Below are 20,250 nucleotides of genomic sequence, written 5' to 3'. Positions count from 1 at the left end.
CCAGAACTGGACACAGGACTCGAGGTGTGGCCTAACCAGTGCGGTGTACAGGGGCACAATGACCTCCCTGCTCCTGCTGGCCACACTGTTCCTGATGCAGGCCAGGATGCCATTGGCCCTCTTGGCTGCCTAGGCACCCTGCAGGCTCATGTTCAGCCTACTATCAACCAGCACCCCCAGGTCCCTCTCTACCTGGCCACTCTCCAGCCACTCTGACCCCAGCCTGTAGCACTGCATGGGGTTGTTGTGGCCAATGTGCAGAAGAAACCTCTTCTGGTGAAATGTTTAGCAAGTGGCTGTTCATAACTAGCCATGCAACACTTGGTCATGAGTGGACCCCAACTCCTACTCTCAATAAAAGCTGTGTAATCAGTAATGTAGAGTGACTTATAAATCACCCAAGATGTAGAGCTATTCCAAAAAATCCAAGGAACACACAATTTTATTGTAGTGGATAAATGCATGTATCTTTTGAGTCTGTCCAACAGGCAGAAGGGCAGAAACTTACCAATGCATTGTCTGCATGGATTAATCTCAACTCAAAAAGCATGTTTGTCCAGAAGAGGACTTTGATTCTTTTCATGTTTCCTTCTTGGGGAGTTGATGTGGGGTTAAATGCAGGGTCAGTAGTTTGGTTTTGTAGCTTTTTTGGGGGGGGAGAATGTGTACCTGATTGTTAGTTTTCTTTTAATTGCTTATATATAGGCAAGTGGTTTGCAAAGATGCATCCTCTGTCAATTCTGTTGTACCTTTATCCACCTCTCTATCAAACAGATCTCAGTATGTATCTTTTTGTGCCTGCTTGCTCTTGGTCTCTTGAATAAGAATTAACTTAGAGGCTTTCTGCTCACTGTACTTTTGAGCTTTGATCAACACACTAGCCCAAGTTAGTTGAGATTTAGTGATATGTGCTCTTTCTGGATTAATGTCCTTATTGGGGATGGGATGTAGCTTTTGTGCCTTATCATTGAGTTTCAGATTTTGTTTGGGTTTGGTGTGTGTTTGTTTTTAATTTTCTCCTCTTAACTTGTAGGTTTTATGAAATAAGCTTCAAAATCATGAATCCCATGTAATTTAGGCAGAACTGTCTGCCTGGGGCCTTGTGGCATAGCTAGCTGTGCATGGTTTGTGCATGGTATAGCAAGGTGGTGTTGGATGATAAGTTGGACACGATGATCTTGAACGTCTCTTCCAACCTGGTTTATCCTATCCTATCCTATCCTATCCTATCCTATCCCATCCTATCCCATCCTATCCCATCCGCTGCTGGCTGAGAAAGGTAGCCAAGATGGTTTGAGTACCAGCACCAGGCAAGTGGCAGCAGATCAGCACTGTGATGAAATACCACAGTAGTACAGTGGTAAAGTACCCTGCCTCCACGGTGTCCCTTTCTGCTGGGCTAGGCTTGCTCCAGCTCCTGAGCTGTCTAGGCTCTCTCAGCTTGTGCGTGTCAGTCTGCAGCACAGACATACCACCTTCTCTGAGCTCTGCTGCTCTCAGCTTGCTGTTCCTGCACTCATGCTGTCACCTCTCAGGGTGGAGCAGCGCATCAGACCTAATTGGATGTTTCTTTGCAATGTGCTTCCCTACAGCTGGGTGAAACTTGCCATGTAGCCAGCACTACTCAAATGTTTGGTCTTTCAGGTGACAATGCTTTGCTGCTGGGCTGGAGGTATTCTGAATGTGGTGTCTCTCCTCGCGCGGGTGCGAACGTGCGCAGCCAGCCTGCCTGCCTTGCCGCCTCCCGGAAAGGCTCTCTGCATAAATATGAAAATCTCTCTGACATTTCCACAAGTCATTTAAGCAGACAGTGGAAATTTTATCTTCCCCATGATATATATTACATATCGTCCTAAAGCTTCTCATTGCCATAAGGTGGCATTGCATGGTCTGGGTGAGTCACAGATTCCCGGACTGTAGAGAATCCCATGTGAAATCTGAGGAGCAGAGGGACACTGAGACACGAGGTGTTTGAATTGCCCTTTCCATACCCCAGAAGGAATATGTAGGAACAGCCTCTCCTTCTTTATGTGCCCCTGGAGCCATGATTAACAGTGACAGCAATTAGCATTTACATTTGAGCAGTCTCTTAAAAGCCAGAGTAAATCTAAATAGTCTCTGCTGCCAGAATAGTTGAGATTTTTTTTCTTGCAGTGGTTAGTTTGCTAGCATTTTAGTCTCCTGGTCTGCTAGGTATTACTTGCACAGGAAAAAGTGTTTCTTGTCTGCCATGCTGTTGCTTTTGTGTTCCTGTCAGTTTTATGTGACTTAGGGACTTCTCAGTTACTCAGTGTTCACATACTTCTGTAAAATGGGAGACTTTGCATCTCTTTGAGCTGTTGCATCAACTGTTAGGGAATCTGTTTTCTGCAGTAGTTTGCAAAATCCTTCTGTTAAAGCTGATAAAATCATCTGGAGGTTTTGATGGGGCTGGTTTTATCCCGTTCCCTTCCACTCACCCTCTTCCCCCTTTCCTCCCACTCACCCTCTTCCCCCTTTCCTCCCACTCACCCTCTTCCCCCTTTCCTCCCCACCCTGTGCAGAAGAAACCACCTCCCCTTTCTGTTCTCGAAAACTCTTAAGAAAAGCTAAGGACACTAGGAGCATGTTTGTCAGTACACAGCTTAACTGAACACCAAGGAGAAGGCTTTTCCATGTCTTGCACCACTTGCACAACGTTTTGCCATGGAGTCTTGGATGTTTGCTAAGCCTGCCGAGGAGGCATTTCTTAGAGTGAGCAATGCTGCCGTGTGCTGCTGCGGGACAGGCAACGGGAGCGCACCAGCCTGCAGGTCTGCCCGGGATGGGGATGCTGGCTCCCTGTCGGGCTTTGAGCCTCGGGAGCCCCTTCCAGAAATCCTGGCGACAGTGGGAGCTCCTGCTGCAACATGATTCCCTGTGTGGCCTCTCCTGACTGCACTGTTTACAAGTGACAGACTATCCTTTCCACCTTAAAAACGTCTTTTGGAGTCAGTTAGTAGGTCTAGCGAAGGAGTGAATAACGTGCCAAGCTCCCGGGAAGAAAATCCTACTTTTGCCTTCCCAGGGTGATGTCCTGTGGCTGTAGGAGAGGAGCCTGGTTTTTATTTCATTTTATTTTTCCCATTAATTCATTGTCTTGCTGATTCTCAAGTTCTTTTGAATGCAGCCATGGAAGAATTCACTCTTGTGATGAATTTTCCCCCACCATCTGATCACTTTTGCCCTTTTTTTTCCTGCATTACATTTGCAAAGGAAACGTTCAAAACGTCTTGACAGCCTGACTCAAAATTGTGAAGTGGTCCCAGCTGCTGTATTCACTTCAATAGATTTCTGACATAAAGCAGGGATTTAGCAAAGCACTTAAATACTTGATTCTCTTAAAACACAAGCTTAAGTGCTGTTGAAGTACCTGCCTGTTTGTGCGGTTCTGTGGATTCGGTACTGGGTTTCTGAATCACTCCTGTTTCACTGCTCGGAGCAGAAAGAGTCAGCTCAAGTGCTTCTATCACCACTCTGAATGCATCCTTCCTGCCTGCTAAAATCAGAGAAGTACAAATTGAGCTTAATAACAAAATAATTCTGGGACAGCTAGTCTCCTCTTCCCTATTCATGTTTAGTTCACTGCAAGATTCTACTGCAACTTCCAGTGCATCTAGGAATTTCGCTGGAGACCTTAATTTCGTTGTGCTCTGCAGCATTTCACTGCGAGCAGCAATAAGGATTGGAAATCAGTTAATATCCTATGTTTTGGGTACCTAGTGCTGTTTGTAGAGCTGTTGAGCAACACACAGCCTTTAATACATCTATCCTCAATTACCTTTTTGAAGTCTGCATCTATTATTACTCCATCTGGGAAAACAGGGCACAGAAGAGTAAAACCACAAGTCAGACAGCCCGTCTGCAGCACAGCGGGTAATTGGACCGCTGGATCCCAAGCTGCCACTGTAATCACTGTACTGCATTCCTCAAATCTGTAATAATTAAAATAACTGTCTGAGCCACTGCCTGATGTGGTGGGCTCTGGCCTTTACATTTGGGATTATGAGAATGGGAAGCTAGTGAGCTAGTGAGAGATGATTTCTGGCTCTTCAGCAGCTTCTAACCATTAGAATGGTTCATTGATTAAAAACCTGAAGATTTTCATTTCACAGATCAGTTTGATGTCAGCTCTACAACATTCAACTCCAAAACAGAACCTAAAATGACTACAGAATTCAGTAGTCATTAAACAACAATGACATGCATGCTTCATATGTGTGTGTATACATCTCCACCTTTACTAAAGGGGAGACCTTATTGCTCTCTACAACTCTCTACAACAAGCATTCAGTATCTTATGAAATGTATAAAAATGGTAAATAAGAGTAGGAGAAAGACTTATGTAATTGATAAATTCACTACCTAGGCACTCATGTTCCTTGTTTGGGAAGGGAGAGTGTTAGTTTTTAGGTTGAAATAAGAATGATTACCGATGGCCTGTGTCATGGATGTGATCGTCCATGGAGAAAAGAAGGCTCAGGGGATATCTTATTGCCCTCTACAACTACCTGAAGGGAGGTTGTAGCCAGCTGGGGGTTGGTCTCTTCTCCCAGACAACCACCAACAGAACAAGAGGACACAGTTTCAAGCTGCACCAGGGGAGGTTTAGGCTGGATGTTTGGAAGAAGCTCTTCACAGAGATTGAATATTGGAATGTGCTGCCCAGGGAGGTGGTGGAGTCACCATCACTGGAGGTGTTTAAGGAGAGACTGGATGGGGTGCTTGGTGCCATGGTTTAGTTGATTAGATAGTGTTGGGTCTCAATGGTCTTTTCCAACCTGGTTAATCCTATTCTATTTTAAAGGGATTTAACTAAAAGTAATGGTCAGAGATACTGGAAAAATGTCTGGTGAGTGCCATTTTGCTAGTTTAAAACTGTAAACTGTTCTTCTTAAATGGCAGCAGCTAGACTAACTGGGGGGCTGCTGTTTGTTTAGTCTCCAATTAGGTTTTACAACTGAGATGTTCATTAATTCAAAGAGTTCTTTAAAAGTCAGTATGGCTCAGATGTGGTGGTTTAACTTACTGGAAGATGTGTTCTCAAATTTCATTCTCTTTTGCAGCAGTATACTTGATGGTATGCAAAGGATCTTAAAGCTTACTATAAGCATTCTCCTCAGATCTTTGTGACTGTGGTTTGCAAACAAAGCAAAACAACAACTGCAGAAGTGGAATTAATATTCTGGGCATACACAGTTCAGTGTACAGTTTAGTATTCTCTTATCTTCTCTATTCTGCCCACAGCTTCTCCCTAGGCACAATTTAAATGGCTGGAGGACTGACTTCCCATGATGTGTTCCACCTCGGGAGCGTCTCCCCAGGTCACACCATTTGTGCCGCAGATCCTGCTGCTGCTTTAGTTCTGTCTAGGTAAACGTGGTTTAAGGAGCTGTGATTGGTGTGTGCTCTTGGAGGTTCTGAAAATAGTCTCTGAAAAACAAGTCAGCATACAGAAGTCTGGAAGAAGATAGTTGAAGCAACACAAAAAGTCCATGTGTGGTAGTTATGTGGTCAAGAAAGCACATCAGTGTTAGCAGTTTGTTTTGTCACAGTTCATTTTTTAGGTCTAGAAATTCATAGGTATTAGGAGTTGATGTTAGAGGCTAATTGCAGCAACTTTGCTTCAGCCCTTACTGGGAACTACAAGTTCTATTGCTGTATAGCTTCTCTTTTCTCTTTTCTCTTCTTTCTGCTGCCTTTTTTTCCTTCCCCCCCCCCCTTCTTTTTTTTTCTTTCTTCTTTTTCTTTTTTCTTTCTCCCCTTCTCTTGGTTCAGGTAACACTTTAATAGTGAGAAAAATTACTAATATTTCAGTGGGTCCTGGGAAATCCTTTGGTGCAGTCTGTATGTTTTTGAAAGGTTATTGAATGGTTTGCCTCTTGTCCAGCTAAGCATCAGTTGCCAAAGCTGGTTTGGGTTCCCTTTTATCCACACTTCAGATAGTGCTCCTGAGCCTCCTCTTCTCCAGGCTAAGCACCCCCAGCTCCCTCAGCCTCTCCTCACAGGGCTGTGCTCCAAACCCCTCCCCAGCTTTGTTGCCCTTCTCTGGACATGTTCCAGTAACTCAACCTCCTTCCTAAACTGAGGGGCCCAGAACTGGACACAATACTCAAGGTGTAGCCAAAGCAGTGCTGAGTACAGGGACAGAATGACCTCCCTGCTCCTGCTGGCCACACTGTTTCTGATGCAGGCCAGGATGCCATTGGCCCTCTTGGCTGCCTGGGCACACTGCAGGTTCATGTTCAGCCTACCATCAACTTCTGTTTTAGATATGAGCATTTTTTGACTCCTAGCTGACAGTAGCTTTTGAATTGAAAAATAACCTCTGGGAAATCAATCATAAAATATTTATTCACTTTAAGGAGGCAAGGGTTTAATCTCTCTACATATGTTTTAAACTCATAAATTCGGGTTTTCAAGGGGCTTTCAGTCTGTGAAAGCAAATTGAGTAGTTAGTTCTGTGGGAAGACACTTAGATTTTGCTTGTGTTGAATATTTATGCCAGTTTAGAATGAGTGAAGGAATAAACCTGTGTGGTGTAATGGTCTTAATATTGAACTGTCCGAGCTGTTCATGCTGCCATTGACCAGTAATATAACCAAAATTGAAGAGATGCATCTAGCATAAGTGCCACTGTACTTCTTGAAACAGCTTTTTGTAGCATACCACCTCATCCAAGAAGGTATTTACATACTCTTGGATAGTAACAAGGCTTAAAGGAAAGACTAGTGTTTTTTAACCATCCTATATGTAGTACATGGGAAGAATGTAAAGGTAAAAGCCCTACAGTGAAGGGAGGGTTTTGATACAGAGCTACAGGCTGGGGTTGGAGTGGCTGGAGAGCTCCCAAACAGAAAGGGACCTTGGGGTGCTGATCAACAGCCACCTGAATATGAGCCAGCAGTGTGCCCAGGTGGCCAAGAGGTCCGATGGCATCCTGGCCTGCATTAGGAATAGTGTGGCCAGCAGGAGCAGAGAAGTCATTGTACCCCTGTACTCTGCATTGGTTAGGCCACACCTTGAGTCCTGTGTCCAGTTCTGGGCCCCTCAGTTTAAGAAGCACATCAAAACACTTGAATGTGTCCAGAGAAGGGCAACAAGGCTGGGTAGAGGCCCTTGAGCACAGCCCTGTGAGGAGAGGCTGAGGGAGCTGGGATTGTTTAGCCTGGAGGAGGCTCAGGGGTGACCTCATTGCCCTCTACAACTACCTGAAAGGTGGTTGTAGCCGGGAAGGGGTTGGTCTCTTCTCCCAGGCAACCAGCACCAGAACAAGAGGGGACAGTCTCAGGCTGCACCAGGGGAGGTTTAGACTTGAGGTGAGGACAAAGTTCTTCACCGAGCGAGTTGTTCGTCATTGGGATGTGCTGCCCAGGGAGGTGGTGGAGTCACCATCCCTGGAGGTGTTCAAGAGGAGATTGGATGTGGCACTTGGTGCCATGGTCTAGTCCTGGGGTCTGTGTTGCTAGGTTGGACTCGATGATCCTCGAGGTCTCTTCCAACCTTAGTTATACTGTGATACTGTGATACCAGGATTTATGTTACATCAGGAACATAAGCATCCTTTCACCACTCCTATCTTGTAGGCAGCAGTGATAACTTTGTTTCTCTTTTAGCAGGATCATCTCCCTGCCAAACAAGAATGTGTTTGCATGTATGGTGCTGCCTGTTCTACTATTTATGAACAGATTCAGTGTGAGCCTAAAGGTTGACTTCAGGCATCCCTTTTTCCATTAATTCTTGGAGTGATAGTCTGCATGTCCTCAGTACTTACATTTTAAGAAAAAAGGTTGTTGCAACTGTGAACTAAAATCCTGTGTAACTTCTTTTTGTTCCAGTGGTAGAGTGATTTCAACTTTTCCTTTCATGTTTGCTATTCCTTATTTTGACCTGCAGGATAGAAAAATTCGATCCCTTGCTAGTAGCTGTGCTTATGACAGTTAAGTTTTGTGTAGAATTTTCTGCCTCAGAATTGCTTTCACAAAGTCCTTTACATTAGTTACTGTGTACTTTGCCCATTACTTGTGGTTGAATTCTGTCTAGAATGGTCTTGTTGCTTATATATCCTGAGTACCTAATGTGTTTAAAAAATACATATATATATAAAAAAATATATATATAATGAAGTTAGGTCTTATCCTAAATCTTTTCTTTCTGTTTTTCTTGTTTGTTTGTTTTCATTTAGGAATTTTATGTGCTTGGTGGAGATGGAAAAGGATGAAAACCAAGCTGGCTTCCTGGAGAAAGAAGGCGTAAAATACTCGATGGAACTTTGTTACCTTGGAACCGCATTTTGAGTGCTCCTCCTTTCAGACGTATTCTAGATATCAGATTGATATGATTGGAAACCTGTCTCATCAAACAGTATACACTGGAAGAAGCCTACTTTGGAATATGACTTTTTGTGTTGTTTCTGAAAGTCTGTGAGAATACACTCTAGACATCTACCTGTTTCTTAACTCTGCATCTCAATTCAGCTACAGCAAAACTAGTCTTGAAGTGAATAGAACCAGAGCCCTTTTGGAAACTCTTATTGAACATGACTCATGGAGAAGAGCTTGGCTCTGAGATGCACCAGGATTCTATTGTTCTAACTTATCTAGAGGGATTACTGATGCATCAAGCAGCAGGAGGCTCAGGTACTGCAGTTGACAAAAAGTCTACTGGGCATAGCGGAGAGGATCAAAACTTGAAGATTTCTGGAAATATATTTCCTAACTGTCAAAGTAATGGTCCAGTTCTTAATACAAATACATATCGAGGATCTGGCATGCTGCACCTCAAAAAAGCAAGACTATTGCAGTCTTCTGAAGACTGGAATGCAGCAAAGAGAAGGCGGCTGTCTGATTCCATTGTGGATTTAGATGGAAAAAAGGAAGCTTTGTTAGCTGGCATGGTTGAAAATGTGCCTAAAGGCAAACAGGATAGCACATTACTTGCCTCTTTGCTTCAGTCGTTCAGCTCTAGGCTGCAGAGTGTTGCTCTGTCACAGCAGATTAGACAAAGCCTTAAGGAGCAAGGGTATTCCCTTAGCCATGACTCTTCAGAAGTGGAGAAAGATTTGAGGTGCTATGGTGTTGCATCCAGTCACCTGAAGACACTGCTGAAGAAGAGCAAAACAAAAGATCAGAAGCTGGACAGCAGCCTGCCTGATATAACAAAGAACCTGCCCAAAGAGAGGTTTATAGAATCTCCCCATGTGGTGCAGAGTGGACCTAAAGTGATAAATGAGCCACTGTCATGTGCTGCAAGGTTACAAGCTGTTGCAAGCATGGTAGAGAAACGATCTAGTCCCGCTGCTTCACCAAAGCCCAGCGTAGCATGCAGCCAGCTAGCTTTACTTCTTTCAAGTGAAGCTCACTTGCAGCAGTACTCCAGGGAACATGCTTTAAAAGCACAAAATGCAAGTCAAATAGCAAGTGAGAGACTTGCAGCTATGGCCAGATTACAAGAAAGCACTCAGAAAGATATTGGCCAATTCAGTTTAGCAAAAGGAATGACAAGCCATCTCAATGGTCAAACAGGTTCATCAACCAAAACAGTGCCTAGTAAAGGCAATATGGCACCATTTCAGAATTCAGTGGGAATCATGCATTCACCTCCCAAAACTATGGGATACAAAAGTACTTTGGAAAGGAGCAACCTGAAAACCTTTCCCAGCAACAGTTTGCTCTTGCATCTGCTGAAAAGCCAGAATACCACCAAACACATAAAAGGGCATGAACAGAGTGAGAGAGCCAGCATTTTTGAAGACAGCAGCACACCAACAACTATTGATGAGTATTCAGACAACAACCCTAGTTTTACAGAGGATGACAGCAGTGATGATGAAAGCTCTCATTCTAACTGTCTTCCTATAGACTTGTCCTTTAAACAGAGGGCAGATAAACCAGATGCAGGTCCACCCACATCACTGGATAACCTGACTCAGACCTTGCTTCATAGCTGGGATCCAAAAGTTTCCTGTCCAGACAACAAGGAAGACAAAGACACTCCAAAAGCTTCAAAGCTGAATCCCCATCAAAAAGTAACACTACTTCAGTTGTTGCTTGGGCATAAGAGTGAAGAAAAGGTTGACAAGAATAATGACCCTCAGGGACCACACAGTGCAGCTGATGTGGCAAAATTCACTGTACAGACTGGTAAAAGGACTCCTGTTACTGATAGTCCCAGTGCAAATCGAATTACTCCCTTAAGCACTCCACCTTTGCTGGCTTCTGCAAAAGCAGAGTCTCCTATAAATCTCTCACACCAGTCGTTGGTCATCAAGCGCAGCTCGCCACCATATGTCTGCCCCATCCAGCCGGACAGGCTAGTGAATCCTGCATCTAAACACTTGATAGACCTTTCTAAAAGCAAGGAAGTTCAAGGAGCTAAGCTGAGCAGGAACGATAGTCCGCAGAACTCTTCGGCATTCAGCGCCAGCAAGCTGTTGCAGAACCTTGCTCAGTGCGGCATGCAGACTTCCATGTCAAGTGAAGAACAAAGAGCTAGCAAACAGCTGCTAGCAGGGAACACAGATAAACCTGTTGGCTTGATTGATAGATTGAACAGCCCTCTGCTTACGAATAAATTGAGTGCACATGAAGAAAATAACAAACTATTCAGTTGTCAGCCCGCGCCCACTGAACAAGGACTTCCAGGTTCGGAAATAGAAAATCTCCTTGAAAGGCGCACTGTCCTTCAGCTGCTTCTGGGAACTCCCAATAAAGGAAAAAGTGAAAAGAAAGAGAGGATGCTTTTAAGAGATGAAAGTTCTCAAGAACAGACAGATAAGGCTTTGAATGAGCAAATATTGACGGTGAAAATAAAAACCGAACCATCTGAAGAATCAAATGTTCCTTATAATTCAAATGCACAAGTGAGAGAGTGCAAGGGTAACAAATTTCAAGGATTTGCTCATTCACTGAAGAGGAACACAGCTGCTTCTCCAGCATCTGAGGAGTTGAAATCCGAGCCTCTTTCACCTCAAGATTTCTCTTTTTCCAAAAATGGCCTGCTAAGTAGGTTGCTGAGGCAGAATCAAGACAGCTATCCTGCGGATGAGCTGGACAGAAGTCACCGAAGCAATGAGCTGACACACCTCGAATCGAGGAGTCTTTGCACAGTACCGAAGAAAAGGAAGCTTCATGCTGAGCCTTTGGAAAGTCCATTAAAAAAGATGAAAAGTAATGTGTCTGATGCTGCAAACAATCACTCATCTTCTACTGAGGCACTGTATGGGCCTTTGCTTAACAAGCAAGAACTGAAATTCAGCAGAAGTGATGCTGAATTTAAATATGCTGTAAGTCATGGTCCAAATAATGAAAGTGAAAACAGGAGTTGGTCTAGAGATGGTAAAGGCTTCAATGTGTTGAAACAGCTGCTTCTCTCAGAAAACTGTGAGAGAGATCTGTCACAACATAGGAACAGCATACTAACAGAGGGCAAGAAAAAAGGAAACAAAACCAGTGCAACAATTAATAAACCTGAATTCAGCATTTCTTCAGTAAATGCATTAATGGGAAGCCCTGTACAACAGAACAATTGCGTAGATCATAGAACATTTCAGTATCCCGTAGCAGTAAAAAGTCCTGCCACTTCCCCCTTTCCTGAACATTTGGGGAATACAATATCTAGACTTGAATCTGACCAGTTTGGCATGTGCTCCATGCCCAGTGAAAAAGGGCCCATCAGATGGGTGATCACAGGTATGGACAAGAATGATAATGAAAAAGACTCTCCAAGACTGACCAAAACCAACCCAATATTGTACTACATGTTACAGAAAGGCGGCAACTCTGTTAGTAGCCAAGAAGCACATGACAAAGAGATTTGGAATGACCCTTCATTTGCTGATAGTTCAACTCAAGTTACAATCAAAGAGGAGTTGACATCTGACACAGAGCTTAAAACTCCTTTTAGTAACTTGAGAAGCCCTTACAATAGCCATATGGGGAGTAAGACCTCTCATCAACACGGTGTGAATGGAGAAGTGCACGGACTTCTGGAAAAGGTTTTGTCAATCAAAAAAGAGCCAGAATAAACGACAGCCTCCTCAATGAGTTTACAATCAGTGGGTTTGAATCTTTGGTTAAAAAAAAAAAACAACACACAAAAAAAAAAAAAGAGAGAAAAAAAAAAGGCTAAAAAATGAGTATGAACTTACCTACTGTATAAATTCAGCATGATTTTAGAAGAGCATGGTCTAATGGAAACCCCTTTTCATTTGAGAACCTTCTTATTTTTCTGGTGATGTTATTTAAGAGAATACATGTAGATAACAAATTTGCTTTACGGTAGTTGGTCACAAGGCAACTAGAAAGGTGGTAATTTGTACAAGACATTTATGTATCAGATTTAAGTTATGAGTACTCTTTGATCAGAGTCCTGTTTGGTTCTGCAAGTCGGGGTTGGTTGGGTTTTTTGTTTGGGTATAACATAAGGTGTAAAACGTACAGCCTAGGTGATGGTAATGCTGCGTTTCCCCCTCCCTCCCCCCTCCATCTCTGTACAATAATCCTCACTTTTTTTTTGGTAACCTGAGCATAGAGGCAGTGGACTTTTTCTTTTTAAATGTTTAATATGTTTTGTGAGATTTTAAGAATAACTTCTAAGCAATGGGGCAGTCTGTCCAAGGTCTTAGCTCCTCCTGTTGGAAAACCCGCTGTCAGTGTTACTAACGCACTGAAATGTATTTTTTTCTTTTAGTGCTTCCAAAATTTGTGTTACCATTGTGGTCCTGCCAGAATGGTGGTGTAAAATCTGGTTTCCTTCCTTGCCCCGCTCCTGGCAAATGCTTTCCTCAAAATCCTTAGCCATAGTTATGAGTTTTAATTAAGGTTTTGTTTTTTTCTCCCTAGGTTTTTATATACAAAAGGCAGATTTTCATAGGCCGTGCAAGTACTGCATGAGTCCATTTGTCAGCACGCTTCCTCTCACTTCCCTGCTTAAAAGGGGAAAGCCAAAATGCCTCTTAATGCAGTTAAGGAAGCTTAACAGACATGTTTTGGGGAGGAAAGTGGTGGATTGTTTGTGAAGCAAATGAAATACATTTTCTGTTTACCACCATCCTGCACTCTCCCTACAGAAGAACACCAGCTGCATTAAAGCAGCACGCCAGACTTCCACCTGAAGATGCAATAGGATTTTATTGAAATATGTGTTGGCCTCTTCCTACAACTAGGGAGAAGAATCCATATCCTGCCAATATTTATTACTCTCTCAACAGCTGATGCATGGTTTAATGAACTAGCCTTTCACTGCAGAAAATCTGGCTTTAGAATAACTTTTCAGGTTGCACCAGGGATAAAATTGTGGGGTTTGTCATGTTCTTTAATGGATAGTGAGACATGTCCAAGAAATCCTCCTCTGCCCTTTTCCTCAGTCCCCACCTGTGCTGTGATTTGTAACATCTGGCAATATCAGCCTGAGATGGGAGTAACTGAAAATTGCGGTCAAAGCTGTGACACTTTAAAAGAATTGCTGGCTGGGGAAGAGCCGTGCGGCTCTGCTTTCCTGTTAGCACTGTCAATGTTAACTCCATTTACAGCTCTCATTTCTCATGGGGGAGGAGGAGGACAAAATCCAGTTGCCCTAAATTATATACATTATTGGCAACCAAAAGTTTTGCTGAACTTTTTACTCCCTAGGGAAAAAAAAAAGCGAGCAACCTCTGTAGCTTTGAATTTCCCTGCTAATCCCCTGTGCTATCCGCACACAGCAGTTGCTTACTGTCTTGGATAGGTAATAAAACCTACACTGCTTTAATTTTGACTGTTTTCACCATTGAGAGTTGATGACATGACAAAACTGCTGTATCTGTCCATCTCGTGTTTGCATACCAGAGATGAGTGATGGGGCATTTTGCACTTTTCTTCCTGGTTTGGTTTCAGAGATCCTTTTCCTAGACCTTCGGCTTGTCGAGGCAGAGCAAGCTGTTGTCTCTGCTTCCTCCTCCCCCCGCTGCCTGGGATCAGTTTCCCCTCTTTCCAGTGCAGTCCCTACTGAAAGGGACATCTCTTTGCCAGCTGGAAAATGCACCACTATTCTGTTTTACTCCCCCTCCCCCCCACCTGAGGGATACCTTCTTTTTAGAGAACACAACTATTTGGCAGTATCCAATACGAAGCATTCCCCCTGGTTTATACGAGGAATAACAGAGCAATTTAAAGATATATTTTTATGTTATTTGGATGAAGCATAATATATTAATGGGCTGTACAAAGAAGATTTCTATTTTAAAACCTTCACACAAATCTAGTATCATTTTAAATGTCATTGTCTGAAGTATACAAATAAAATTTTGTTTGTCTTTAATACTGCATTTCTAAGTGGCCCAATGGCAGTTCAGATGTCTCATAGAAAAACCCTTCCTGAGAAAAAAGTATATTTTGGATTGACAGTGGAACTGAAGTCTTTTTATATGAGTCAACCCAGCAGAAATACTAAGAAGATGGTATTTATGCCATCCACTAAATGTCTCTTAAAGTCTTAATTGATTTATTTTTCTTGAAGCAACATGTATATAGCTAGGAAATGTATACAGTATAGAATAATAGATGGTCCCCAGAGTAAATACAGGGCTACAGGTTACTCGAAGGGCTCCACAGAAAAATGCAGCTTAAAGAGGTGGGAAATAATCTGGCTAGGAAAAAAAATCCATCAGAACAAAGTTGAGAGGGTTAAAAGAAAGGAGGGTCTAACCCTAACAAAAATTGATATTGGAGTCTAGGAGTGTGCTTGCCTATGTATTTATTCTGTGGTAGTCTATTGTTATAATATATACTTTGGAACATTTAGTTTTTACAGTTTTATAAAACATTTAAGTTAAAATGTTAGGACTTGACCAGTTAATGACTTAGCTGTCTCTTTTTAGATGATGTTGATGAAAGGGTATTAACATTCTCACGGACGTCAGTAAACTAACCCCCAGGAAGTGGAGTTTAGGACTGCTGTGCATGGAAGAAATCTTGCCTCTTCTAGACACTGCAAGGCAAGGCCCTTGAGAGAGGGTAGGGTATGCCAGCTGAAGGCTCTTCAGTCAGCTGCTAAGCAGGCAGCAGTCGCCTGTATGAAATTCTGCAGTATCCAGCAGGTTACCCCTCCCTAGGAGCTAGACCCCACCCATATTTACAACTGTTAAACCTGAGGACCAAAGGCTCTTTATTCTTTTATTTTTTTTAAATGTATCTTCATTTTAATCTGGTATCAGGGGTGAGTAAAAACAAGTCACCATCGCTGTCTTGGGGACTTTTCCATCACAACAGCAGGGTGCAGGAACAGGCTTAGTTGTTTCAGCAGAAGGACTGGCACGGTTGGCCATGTTTTCCCGAGCACCTCAGATCCTTCATTTGTACTAGTCCCTGCAGGTGAATGACAAACCAAGGTCACTTGTTGATCAATGGCTTGGTAGTTTTGACAACGCCTGTCTGCTTGATTCAGTAGACATCTACCTGCAAGGATATGTGTTTTGGCTTCCTCACTGTGTGGGAGTGGAAGCTTCCAAGACAGCTCTGCAAACTCAGGAGGCTGAAGTTTCAGCTAGGCCTTTAGGGTACAGACTTGAATAAAAAGAGGGCCTTCTCTGGTGTTGGCAGCAGTAGTTGTGCAGGATTGCTGCCATGCAGGATTGGTGGGTACTGTTGTGTGATCTGTCGAAGGAGCAGGGAGGGAGGGAGAGAACATGTCCCAGCTGTAGCTAGGTCAGACTCCTGGGGGAAAGCTGCCTCTGCCTCATAGAGCAGTGAAGAAGTGAATTAGGGATGTGTCTATACCACATTTATAGCTGTAATTACAGCCCCTTGGGATCTATACCTGAATTAACTTTAACCTCAGTTAACTGAGAACAGTTGCAGCAGCAGCATGTGGGTTGCTAACTGCCCAATGCCTTGCTTGAGGCTCAAGCCCGTTCACCCACTGGTAGTGTAGCGTTCAAGCCAGCTAGATTTGGGGGCTGACTTGTAATTTCCATGTAGATAGGCCTTTTCTGTCCAGAGGAAAGTGTACAGGACTTAGAAAACCAGATTTCTAGTGTCTCCTCTGCCAAAGTTTGAGGAAGTAATGGAGGGGTAAGGCATGACCACAGAGTCAGGTGTTTTGCTGGAGGGCTTCCCTGCTGATACCAAGCGGCTCAGCTCGAGGAGTTTCTAAACACAGTGAGATCAAAAGGGAAATCAGCCATAATTGTCACTTTTCTTAGCCATTTACTCTTAGCAACGTTTTAAAATTTTTTTAATTTGCAAATATTTTTAAAAGGAAAGAAATGAGTGGTTTAAATTTTCCCTCTTCAATGGTGGTGAAAGTATTAACAGCTCTCATTGACGTCAGTGACACGCTGTTACCAGTTTGTTCTCTGCCACACCTTAACAGAGGAGTAAACTGGTAAGTATATATTATATATATTTATACATAATGTAAATAATCTTGACTTGTTACACCTATAACACGTTGAAATTGGTTTTTAAAAGGTGATGTAAATAGCGGTTTCCTTAATGAAAAAAAAAAAATACATATTTTGTATTGTTCTAATGCAAAGGAAGAAACAAAACAAAACACAAAACCTTTTAATCTCGTTTGGTCGTTTGGTTGTTTTATTTTTTGGGGGGTTATGTATATTCCATGTATAACTGTAAATAGGATCACATAAGTTTAAAAAGAAAAAAAAACCTTTTGCATGTATGTATACAGTTGCAAGTCTGGAAGAATGTATAGAAAACTACTTTTATTTAAAGTTGTGATTACCTGCTGCATGAGAAGTGCATGGGGGACCCTGTGCATCTGTGCGTTGGCAAAAGAAAAAACAAACAACCACACGAAAAGAAAGAAATAAAAGAAGTAATGAAAGATGTCTTAAGTCAGGTCAGTTCGAAACACACAACAGTATTCCACTTCTGGACACGACTTCTGCTGTGGTATTTTAGCTTTGTGAAAGAATGTGCTTCAAATCAAAAGGGTCTGGGGGGAAAATAATAATAATAATAATAATTAACAAAACAACAACAAAAAAAAGACAAAACAACAACAGCAACAACAAAAGTGCAAAACTACTTCTGAACCACGAAGTACTCACGCAACTCGAATCGGTCATGTAAGTTCAGGACTCCCATTTTGCATAACTGAAACGTTGTACCAGGACTCTTCCATCCCTGCGAAACGAAGGAATATCGATTCTCATTGCCGTACATAAGAGTCTGGGATGTTACCGCAACCGATTTCCTCGTGATGTGTCTGCAGTAATTTATCTGACTGCTCTCATTTCTTTGTTTTGTTTTTTTTAATTAGAAATTCCTTTCCTCATGTGATGTCACAGAACTGTACATAACTGCAGTGTGAAGTTTTTTTAAATCTTTCAGTGTTTACTTCCTGCAGAAGATTTGAATAAATGAGAGAAATACATTGTCTCGATGGCTTTGGGAATCTGCTTTCTTTCGCCTGCGCTGTCCCTTGTCAGGGCGTCGGCGTGCTCTTTGCGTTGGCGTGGCTAATGTAAGTCTGGCAACTAGAAGTAGAAGCTGGCAACTAGAAGTAGAAGCTGACAACTAGAAGTAGAAGCTGGCAACTAGAAGTAGAAGCTGACAACTAGAAGTAGAAGCTGCGCCGGGGGAGGTTTAGACTCGAGGTGAGGAGAACGTTCTTCGCCGAGCGAGTCGTTCATCATTGGAATGGGCTGCCCAGGGAGGTGGTGGAGTCACCATCACTAGAGGTGTTAAAGAAGAGACTGGATGGGGGGTGCCTGTTGCCATGGTTTAGTTGATTAGGTAGTGTTGGATGATAGGTTGGATTCAATGATCTTGAAGGTCTTTTCCAATGTGGTTAATTCTATTCTATTCTATCTCAGCCTCAAATTGTACCTTACATACCACAGGACTGTCAAGACTGCTGATGATGTACTGATTGAGTCCTTATGTGTGGGATTTTAAATGTTTGCAATTCATCCCCAAGGCTTTGCTTTTTGACATGCCCTGGAGGCGTTCAAGAGGAGATTAGACGTGGCACTTGGTGCCATGGTCTAGTCATGAGGTCTGGGGTGACAGGTTGGACTCAATGATCCTCAAGGTCTCTTCCAACCTTAGTTATACTGTGTGATACTGTGTGAAGTACCTCAAGGAACTCGGGGATGCAGCCTGTGGCGTGGCTGCTGACTGGAAGCAGAGTCATGGAGCTGGAAATGAAACTATCTAAATCACATTAGCAGCTTTACAAAGCCCTGTATTATGTTTTATTCAGATACCCTTCTGCTTCTCGACTTAAAGTCAGTGACCATAAACTGGAAACCTCTCAATGGGAATTTTCATGCAAAAATAATTTTAAACAAATGTTGCAGTGGTTTTGAGGTCCCCCATGCAGGGCAGGAAAGGGGTGTTTTCCCCAGCAAAATCTGCTTTGGGCTGTTCACAGAGAGGACTTTTTAGTTACAGTCAGTTTAGGAATAGAATAGAGTAGAATAGAATACACCAGACAGGTTGGAAGAGACCTTCAAGATCATCGTGTCCAACCCATCAACCAATCCAACCCACCTAAACAACTAAACCATGGCACCAAGCACCCCATCAAGTCTCCTCCTGAACATCTCCAATGATGGTGCAAGATACAGAATACAGAATTAACCACATTGGAAAAGACCTCTGAGATCATCAAGTCCAACCTGTCACCCAACACCATCTAATCAACTAAACCATGGCACTAAGTGCCTCATCCAATCTTCTTTTAAACACTTCCAGTGATGGACACTCCACCACCTCCCTGGACAGTTCATTCCAATGGCAAATCACTCTTCCTAACATCCAAACTAAACCTCTCCTGATGCAGCTTGCAACTGTGGCCTCTTGTTCTGTCACACTGTGCCTGGAGCTGTGCAGTTGAACACAAATCACTTGTGTTATGACTCTGGGGTAAAGGTACCAGCTGTTCTCATGACTCCTGTGTTTTCTCATCTCTTAGCAATAGCTATGTATGCCTGAAGTTCTCTGGAAGCTTTCTGGAGAGCATAAATTGTCCATAAAATTAGTTTTGAAACTCTAATTCTAACTCCATGGATCTCAAGCATTTTGTTTGGCCATCACAGAAGGGCAGCAAAGCTGGTGAGGGGTATAGAAAACAAGTCTTACGAGGAATGGCTGAGGGAACTGGGATTGTTTAGGCTGGAGAAGAAGCAGCAGAGGAGAGACCTCTGCTGACTACAACTACCTGAAAATGAGGTTGGAGCCTGGTGAAGATTGGTATTCTATCTTTAGGATCAAGTGATGAGAGGAAAGGGCCTGAAACTCTGCTAGGGTAGGTTTAGATTGGATCTCAGGAAGAGTTTCTTTACTGGAAGAGTGGTCAGGCATTGGAACAGGTTGACCAGGGAGGTAGGGTCCCTGGAGATGTTCAAGAGATGTGTGGACATGGCACTTTGGGATATGGTGGTGGTAAGTTCATGGTTGGATTTGATGATCTTGGAAGTCTTTTCCAACCAACAACATTCTCTGATTCCATAAATGGAATAAGGTTGGGATACTGTCTGCTTTTACATATGTCATCTTCAAGTACCACCACTGCTACTCAGCTCTTCAGGCCTCTGCATAGATACTTCTCTCTCTCAGTAGACTTGCCCCTGATTTGAGAGATGAATGGCTATGTCAGAATACATCCACATGCAAAAGTCATCTAGTCAGTCTGGTCTTCTAATGGCACTGCAGCTTGGAAATCATTCCTGAAACATGCTTCCTCGCTGAATTGCTTCCTTTGTTTTTAATTCTACCCACCAAGCGAAACCAGTGGTGTGCCTTTCTTTCTTAAGTGGTGATGCCCTGAAACAGTTCCTTGGAGCACCTGAACATCACTGGGTGTTTTTGCTTTCTTACTCAGGGAGCTCAGGCACTTGTAACAACTTCACTGTATTTATTAAATTTGTTGTGGTATGACACCAAGTAAAACTTGCTTTGTGTCTACCACAGAACAAACAGGCCTGTGGAGCTGAGCATGTGTTATGTGATACATGTCCAGTGGAGTGATGAGGATGTTGAACAGGTGCTGGATGCTAGGAAAAAGTTACAATGAGGGTGGCTGAGCACTGGAACAGGTTGCTCATAGAGGCAGTTGAGGCCCCATCCCTGGAGGTATTCAGGCTGAGGCTCGATGGGGCTCTGGGCAACCTGATCTAGTTGAGGATGTCTCTGCTTACTGTCAGGGAGGTTGGACTAAATTTAGAATAAACCTTTATTTTTAGAATAAACCAAAACAGGTTGGAAGAGACCTTCAAGATCATCG

The 20,250-nt window shown here is 43.0% G+C and overlaps 1 protein-coding gene across 10 annotated transcripts in view; it reads left to right on the top strand.

Moving 5' to 3' along the window:
- NRIP1 (nuclear receptor interacting protein 1) overlaps positions 1-17,399 on the top strand; it is a 92,739-nt gene extending 75,340 nt beyond the window's left edge. For all 10 annotated transcript variants that reach the window (XM_068144440.1, XM_068144439.1, XM_068144436.1 and 7 more), the window contains one exon: positions 8,204-17,399. In XM_068144440.1, the coding sequence (XP_068000541.1) occupies positions 8,558-12,043 (3,486 nt within the window). In that variant the 5' untranslated portion in view covers positions 8,204-8,557 and the 3' untranslated portion in view covers positions 12,044-17,399. The remainder of the gene's footprint in view (positions 1-8,203) is intronic.
- The last annotated feature ends 2,851 nt before the right edge of the window (positions 17,400-20,250 follow it).

The sequence above is a fragment of the Melanerpes formicivorus genome, unplaced genomic scaffold (genome assembly GCF_026170545.1).
Source record: "Melanerpes formicivorus ecotype bairdi unplaced genomic scaffold, bMelFor1.0.p_v2 SCAF_11, whole genome shotgun sequence".
In the NCBI taxonomy this organism is placed as follows: Eukaryota; Metazoa; Chordata; class Aves; order Piciformes; family Picidae; genus Melanerpes; species Melanerpes formicivorus.
The sequence above is the reverse complement of the archived record's forward strand: the minus strand, read 5'-3'. Positions and strand labels throughout refer to the sequence as shown.